At 57.8% G+C, this 8,265-nt stretch overlaps 1 protein-coding gene across 1 annotated transcript; it reads left to right on the top strand.

Moving 5' to 3' along the window:
• Nucleotides 1–251: 251 nt before the first annotated feature.
• Nucleotides 252–3,292, top strand: RNF187 (ring finger protein 187). Its single transcript, XM_059695803.1, has 4 exons — nt 252–908; nt 1,936–2,028; nt 2,220–2,441; nt 3,016–3,292. The coding sequence occupies exons 1-4, from the start codon at nt 267–269 to the stop codon at nt 3,016–3,018; spliced, it is 960 nt and encodes a 319-aa protein (XP_059551786.1). The 5' UTR covers nt 252–266; the 3' UTR covers nt 3,019–3,292.
• The last annotated feature ends 4,973 nt before the right edge of the window (nt 3,293–8,265 follow it).

The following is an 8,265-nucleotide window of genomic DNA, read 5'->3' as shown; positions in this document are numbered from 1 at the left end:
GCGTTGGGGGTGAGGGGCGCGCAGAACCGTGGTTCTGAGGACGGACGCTTAGACCATTTTCCGCACTTCCGCCAGCCCTGCGAGCACGGCGCACCGCGCGTGCGTGCGCGTGGTGGGGGAGGGGTTGCTGTCGTGTGTGGCAGGGGTGGGGTGGTTGCCGCTCAGGTCCTAGCAGCTGACAAAAGACTTTTAAATACTCTCCAAATAATAAAACTTGGCTTCTCTCTCGCCCATGAGCCATTTATAGAGGACGCGAAAATCCCTGTATGATTTCGGGGTGCGACAAAGTGGGTGACCCACCGGCCAGAGTGAAGCGCTCCGTTGACAGGACCCGCGGGTGGCGTACACCACTGCCAGGACCGTGCGTGCAGCGTCCAGTCGGTTCCCGCCCTGCGCATCCTGGTCGGCATCCTTGTTTCGGTCCAGCGCAACGTCTGCGCTTTCCGTCTGCGCCCCCATCCCGGTCCGCGCTCTCCGGCCTCTGCCCCTCGCCCTCTCCAAGGGTACCCGCCGCAGCCCTGGCGCTCCCCGCGGGCCCCGCCGAGGCCGCCTGCGCCCTGTGCCAGCGCGCGCCCCGCGAGCCGGTGCGCGCCGACTGCGGCCACTGCTTCTGCCGGGCGTGCGTGGTGCGCTTCTGGGCCGAGGAGGACGGGCCCTTCCCTTGCCCCGAGTGCGCCGATGACTGCTGGCAGCGCGCTGTGGAGCCCGGCCGCCCGCCGCTCAGCCGCCGCCTGCTGGCGCTCGAGGAGGCGGCCGCCGCACCCACGCGCGACGGCGCGGCCTCGGAGGCGGCGCTGCAGCTGCTGTGTCGCGTCGACGGGGGTCCGCTGTGCGCCGCCTGCCGAATGGCGGCGGGGCCCGAGCCACCCGAGTGGGAGCCCCGCTGGAGGAAGGTGCTGCGCGGCAAGGTGCGCCGGAGCGGTGCCTGTGCGCTGCTACCCCCTTCCCGACCCCGGTCCCTGCCCCGGGACGGCGCCCTGACCACCTTCCCCGACCTCCGGCCAGTGCCCTGTTATCAGATTCCCCCTGACCCCCGGAAGGTGTCTGTGGGCCTCCCCATCTTCTCCTGCCCACCCTTTCCCGTTTGGGCTCTCCTTCCTCCCCCTCCCCCTCCCCCCATGGTGGCCTGCTGTGGGGTCCGCCCCTGTGCCTAGTTCTCTAGGCCTTCCTGCCCCTCCTCCTTGCATGACCTAACCCGGTGGCAGCCTGCCCCCCACGGGTGAACCCTCTGAAGCAGATAAGGCCCCTCCCACACACTTCTCATCCCCTCCTAGCCCGCCCTGAGCCTCTCCATTTACTTTGTTCTGGCACCTTATCCGCACGGCATGTGGTATCTGACCCTGGGTGGAAACCCGCCAACTGGCAACCCAGGGACCCACCCTTTTAGGTTGTGGGTGCTCAGAGTAATTTATGAGAGGTAGCCAGCCCGACTAGCTGCATTCTCCTGCTGGGGGCTCTTCCCACCCACCTGGTCAGTGCACAGCGTGACATGCCTAATGGGCCCTGGGTGAGGCCGTGCTCACCCCCAAGGGGGCACGTGCAGGGTCTTGTGGGATTCCTAGAGTGGCCCTGCCAGGGCCATTCCTTCTGAAAAGGATATGGTGACTATTTTTGGCAAATATCCATTCCAGAGCTAGTGACAGTAACACTGGAAACTGAGGGGACACGCATGTCCAGTTATTTGGTTAGATTCTTAGCACAGGATTTTCTAAGAGGCTCCTTCCGGGAGCAAGCTTAGGGGGGTCACTAAGACCCCTCTGGTACCTGCAGCCTGTTTGATGAGTCTGGCGGGCCAGGACCGTTCAGTGGGACCTTCTGGATAGTCAGATCTTTAGTAAACTCCGGAGGTGTGATGTCCCCTGGATTGGGCTAAGGGAGGGGTGTCCCAGACCTTTAGGGGTGGTCACCCACCTGGTAACCAGCTTCTCTTCCCAGGAGAATAAGGGGTCTGTGGAGATCATGAGGAAAGATCTGAATGATGCCCGGGACCTGCATGGCCAGGCCGAGTCTGCTGCTGCTGTGTGGAAGGCAAGTAGGAGGGGACCTGGGTCTGTGGGAATGAGGGGGCATGGGTATGTCCTCTTGACTATCTGGCAGGGCCTTGGGAAGGAACTGAGCCCTCGGTAGCAAACCTTTTCTCCTTGAGGTGGTCAGCATGGGGCTGGGGTCCTGGGTGCAGCCCAGGACACAGGTGTCCTTCCCTGCCACCTGCCCTGCAGGGACACGTGATGGACCGCAGGAAGAAGGCCCTGACCGACTACAAGAAGCTCCGGGCTTTCTTTGTGGAGGAGGAGGAGCGCTTCCTGCAGGAGGCAGAAAAAGAGGAGGGGTCCCCCGAAGATGAGGATGCTGACCCTGCAGAGAGGTTCAGGTCCCTCCTGCAGGCCCTGTCGGAGCTGGAGCGGAGGCACCGCAACCTGGGCCTTAGCATGCTGCTCCAGGTGGGCCCTGGCCCCATCTTGAAAGCCTTTAGCACCAAGAGGGGGCTTACGGCGAGGCCTGGCCTTTGTTTGGGGCTGAATTTCAGGATGAGTAATCCAGCGGACTCCCCAGCCTCCATGTTACTGGTGGTCTTTCATGAGGCAGGGCTGCTCCCCAATATTGAAGCACCAGGCCCTTGTCCTACCCAAGCACTCTGCGGGCAGGAGCTGGCCGTGCGGTGCAGGAGCACAGGGTCCCCAGGAAGGTGATGGCCATCTGACTCTTTCCTACGTGTCCTCACTCCCTATGTCTGAGGCCAGGCCCTGGAGGCTCTGGGTTCTTTGTGCCCCCTCTGATCTGAGCCAGCAGCCCCCACCCTCCCCTTCTCTGGGCTGGGAAGTGCCATTTCACTCGGAATGCTTGTTATCAGCTGCTGGTAGGTGGTGGTGTGGGGTGATCATCGTGGGAGGCTTGGTTTCAGCCTTGGGGAGCTGCCTGTGGTGGTGGAACTGGGGCATGGCCATCTGGATTTTAGGACAGCAGCTCCCTCCTCTATCTCTTTCTCTCTCTCCCTGTCTCTCTCTCTCTCTGCAGTGATGCCAGGCAGAGGAAGCTGGCTCGACCACGGCCCGGCCCCCAGCAGCTCCATCGCCTCGTTCAGGACCCCGGAGGGTCCTAGGTGTGACTGGGCTTCGTACCGTAGGTGCCACCTTGGGTTGTCCCCTCAGTAGTGATGGTGTTTTCTTTCCTTGGGTGTTTGTGTTTCTGGGCTATAAAAGCCGGCCTCACTGTGGAGACCTGAAGCGGTGGGGAGGCATCAGTAACTCAAGTGTATCCTGTTCTTTCTCTTCATAAAGCTGTTATTGCCGCCGCCGAGTCTCTTCACATCCGCCTGGGATCTCCGTGACAGCTGTTGTCACAGCTGCCGGGTGGCGGGGTTGTCCAGACCTGGCACCTGCCCCCTTTAAATGCTGCCCATGATGGGCCTTGTTCTACTCAGGTTTAAAGACCCCTGTCTGAGCATCGGGCAGAAGAGTTAAGGTTAAATTTGGGGTGATCATCGAAGGAAAGGGAGTCCGAGGGTACCCAGATGGGGAGGATGGGCAGGTAGATCTACCTGCCACTCCTGTTGGAGGCCCTGACAGGTTGTGTCCCCCACAAATCACCCACAGCTCAATTTCTCTGCAGTAATGGGTTCTCCTGGATCTGGGAAGTCAGCCCCCTGTGCACCTCACCTGCAGCTCTGTTCCCGGTGTCTCCCAGTGTGTCCGCTTGCCCTGCTCTTCCTCCAGCACGGTCCCTTAGGAGCAGGTTGGCGTGCTGTCATTCTTGCTGTACCCCTGGCTTCCCTTGCTGTGTAGTTCCTCCCATAGATGAATTTAGCAGAACCCATGACTTAGTGGCAGTGTCATTGTGTAGATGAGTTCAAGGGACAAAAATGCCACATGGGGACAGGACAGGGGTCCCAGTGCATGAGCATAGACCTTCAGGATGGCTGAGTCGCTCCAGATCAGCAGCTTTGTGACCAGTGGGCCATTTCTGGACAGAGCTTTTCAGACTTGGGTGCCACTGGCTCAAGTTTGAGGCTGGCACTCCTGGAGCCCGGATCAGGGTTTGCTCGCATCCCTCCTCCCTCTGTCTCCTCTAGTGCCCTGTGATGGGGTGGAGCTTCTGCAGGTGGGTCTTCTCTTTGATGTGCTCCCACTTCCCACCTTCGTCAAGTGGGGAACCATGGGAGCTGGTCCAGGCTCCTGTGCACTGAGCGCAGATGCCCGCTGGGAGGCCTCTCAGTTGGAGACTTCGGTGCAGCTCAGTACGATGGTGCCCAGCGGGGCGGGGGCTGGGGAGAGACACAAGACCCACCGGCACAGACTTGCTTGCATTCTGACAGTGGCGAGCGTCTTTGGTGCTCTCACATCCTGTCTATGTAAGGATGACTGGCAGAGAGTCAGTTTATTAGAGACAGTCATCATCTTGTCAGACGGAATGCCTTTGGCTAAATAGTCTTAAAGAATCCTGACCCCTCGATCAGGGGTCAGTACTAGGATGCCCTCTGGCCTCTTTCCAACTCTGGGGGACCCAGGAGGAAGTTTTGTGTCCCGACTTGGGCTCCAGTGAGGCCTGGCTGCCTCCTCACAGCTCCTCTGAGTGTGTGGGCAGTGAGAGCTCTGACAGCCTGTTTATTTATGGGTTCATATAGTCAGTACTGAGATGAGGCCCTCCACTTGTCATTTTATCAGAGTTCAGTGGGAAAGTCACCAGTATTTGGGAACTGCGGCCCATTTTCAATTTCAGATCCGTAGTCCAAGGGGAGCAGAGACAAATGCTGAGGATTGTTTCACGCTCGGTGTCAATACATCATGTTATGAGGAGATACTGACACCTCATGCGATCCAGACTTGCATGTGGAGACACTGGTGAGCTGCTCCCAGCAGAAATCAGAAACCCGATGACTGCAAGATGTGAGTCGGGATCCCATGTGGGGTATGAACAGGTGCTACCATTTTGGATAGTACCCTGAGGTTCAAACTAACACATGTGGGAGTCAGGCCAACAGGAGGTTAGGGGGAACCAGTCCCCAAGACCAGCCTTGCTTCCCATCCATGTGCAAATTCCAGAGTTTCCCACACCCTCTTGGAGCTCGAGAATCCACTATAAATGCTCCCAGAGCCACTGAAGGTCATTTGCTCACGGTGATGGTTTATTATGGGAAGAAGGGACAGGTTAATAGGCTGCCAACCTATCCTAGAGGCAGGGTGCTACCTGCAGGGGAGGCGGGGCAGGCTGCTCTGCTGACCCGTGGACTGATGCCTTCCCCAGCTCTGCCCTGCGCTGAGGAAGTGGGGGTCACAGAACACGAGAACTACCTGTAGTAGTTTGACGGGAACGCTGCCATAGCTTTATCGCCACCAGTGGACAGGCTGGTGCTTGGAATGGTTTCCACAAGTGAGGCAGTTGGCTTATAAAAAATGCCTCTTTAAGATCATGGCCAGAGTAGCAGACAGATGGAACCATAGAAGATATTTGCAGTGATTCACACTGAGATTGTGCAGGCAACTCCTGCAGATCTGGAAGAGTCAAAAGGAGCTGGATGAAAACACACGACAGGGTGTGGACAAGCAGGTGAGAAGAGTAGCTAGAAGCACAGGGGGAGAAGGTCAAACATGTTAAACCAGAGAGAAAGCATGCCTGCCCCTGGCTCTGCATTGCTGCTGCATGTGCAGCACAGCTGCCAGATGTCATCTGATTTAGGGGGTACCTGTACATGGTTGCAGAGGAAGCGGACAGGGGTGCAGGTGCTCCTTACTGGGGAAAGTGGGAGGTCAAATGGGGGATGGAGGCCATGGAGAAGGCCCAACCCCAGGGACACAGGAGCTGGACTGGGCCACTCAATGGGGCTGAGGGCACCGTGCTGATACAAATGAAAGCCAAACAACACAGCACTATTTATGTAAACTTACAGTGCATGCACACAACTAATGGTTGCAAGAACACTTAAAATTGACAAATGGAACCCATTAGGATAGTTGTCTGTGGGGCAGGAGAGGAGGTTGAGTTGAGGGTGAATTTTCTCTGGACTGCCACTTTGAGACTCCCCCAGAGGCTGAGCCCGCCCGCCCCCCGCCCCAGTATTCCTTGCTTCTCTGGCAACCTGAAAGCCCTTCGCCCTGGATGTCCCTGTGCTGGCTCAGCTGTTTTCACTGACCTAAAGACCTACCTGGGCGCCGCCATTTCTCGGGAGGGTTGGGCCTGGGGAGGGGTCAGGAGCCCCAGACAAACTCGGTAACTGAGGACATGGCTCAGACAGGCAGGTTCCCGGGGTGGAGGAAAGTGGCAAAGCAGTTTTGTGGGTCCCAGAGCCCCACCTGCCCCAAGTCAGGTGGCTCAAGGCTGAGGTTCCTCATTTCCTAGCAGGACTCTAACTCAGTTTAGAGACATGGTTTCAATGATACATAGACACCATGGTCCTTTTTCTTTATAAGATAATTTTTGGGTCCTGAGGTTTATTCGATCTCCATTCCTTAAGAGGGATGTGGTAGTGAGCCACTTGGCAGATCCTGTAAGTATTGATAAAACCACGAAGTAACGAAGATGGCTCAGTCAAAACATGTCATCAGTACAACACAGTCAAGTCACCAGTCAGGATTTAACAGGACACAGTATCAACCTCTAATTTTGTGTGTGTTTGTTTTTGTTAACAAGGCAGTTTTGCACAAATAAGAGTGGGCAGATTTAAACAAAATCAACAGGAAAGGGAACATACTGGTCATAGATAAAGACGCCTCGTGTCTCCTGTGTGTCAGAACAAGACCCCCCTCTAATGAGAGTTTCAGTCCCACACGTTGGCTAGCCACCGAATTTGTTATGTGATGAGAAAATGGCGTCTCCCGCACCGCAGCTCTCCTGGCGGTGGCCTTTGCGCAAGGACTCGGTTCTTTGTGGCTGGGCTCTAGAACACCACTCCTTTGTCCTGAGACCCAGGCGGCCTGTGGAGAGCTGGCGACAGCACCCGGTCTGCATCCACACTGGGGCGAGGCCAGCCTGTCTTGGGCTCCTTGGGGCCCCCCCGACCCAGCTGCAGGGGGTGGGGGGGGCATAGGCACTGCTTCCGCACTCTGGGCCACCAGCATCGGAGGAAACCCCGGACCGGACCGAGGAGTGAGGAGTGGCCGAACAGAAAGGGGCCTTCGGCGGCAGAGGCGATTGTTTGTTTGGCCTGGGACACAGTCATGGGTAAGGTCCCCGGGGCCCCAGCACGCAGATAGTGCTGCGCTGCGCGCTCTGGCGCCCGGGCCCTGTACAAATGAAGTGACCGCAGTCTTGTCTGATTGGAGAAGCCACAGGGCTCCACGCTACAGAGCAGCCAATGGGGCTCACGTGATCTAGGACGCCTTCATCCCATTGGTGGGCGCAGCACTTGGCTTGCTCCCGGAATGTGCCGTGGGTTCAGGCTGCCGCAAGCAGGCTGGCCATCTGCAACTTGAGAAGCTCAACAAACGGCCACGTGATCCTTGTGTAGATCGGTGTCCTGCCTAACATCCAGGCTGTGCTTCTGTGACACTGAAGACTTCAGAGTCATCCACAGCCAGCAAAGAGCTGCTGATGTGTTCTCCCGTCTCTCCTCTCTCCAGTTCCCTGTCCTTCCTTATCTTGTGCAGCTGAGGTCAGTAGTGAGACAAGGTTGGCGTAGGAGCTGGCAATGGACCTGGCTCGTAAGTAGGAACAGTGTACACATCATTGTTGGCACACAGAGGATCCTGGGCCAGGACCAGGGCGGCCAATTGTGCGTGGGATAGGGGACATGGATGGACATGTCACTGCAGAGGTCTGGAATGGGCTTCCCATGGATGCTTATGTTCTTACCCAAGGGGTGCCCTCCATGGTCTGGGTCCCTCTGGGAACAAACCACAGGCAGAAATCGATCCTGGGCAAAAACTTGGCTCAGTGCTGGATTCTGCTGGGCTCTACCCTCCTACGGGTTCACATAGGCCTTTCCCACCAATGCTCCTTTTAATGCCCCATCCTATCTAATAAAAGACAAAAAGGGTAATTGACCGTACCTTCGTTATGCTTCCCATTGGCTAATTTGCATACTGCAGGCAGGGCTGGCCAGCACCAGATGCCATCCGGCCCCGTGTGCGGCCCTGAGCAGCCAGGCTTAGGCGGCGCGATCGCGTCACCTAAGCCCCAGCCAGGACCCCTTTGTGCCGCCTAAGCCCCTGTCGCCTTGGCCCCGCTCCCAGCCGGGACCCCGTGTGCCGCCTAAGCCCTGCTGCCATCTGGGACGCCATGGCGATCTCAGAGCAGGCAAGTGCGGAGGGCGGGCAGTCCCCAGTTGGGCCT

This window comes from Myotis daubentonii, chromosome 5 (assembly GCF_963259705.1).
Source record: "Myotis daubentonii chromosome 5, mMyoDau2.1, whole genome shotgun sequence".
In the NCBI taxonomy this organism is placed as follows: Eukaryota; Metazoa; Chordata; class Mammalia; order Chiroptera; family Vespertilionidae; genus Myotis; species Myotis daubentonii.
Note: the sequence above shows the minus strand (reverse complement) of the source record. Positions and strands in the feature narration are given on the sequence as shown.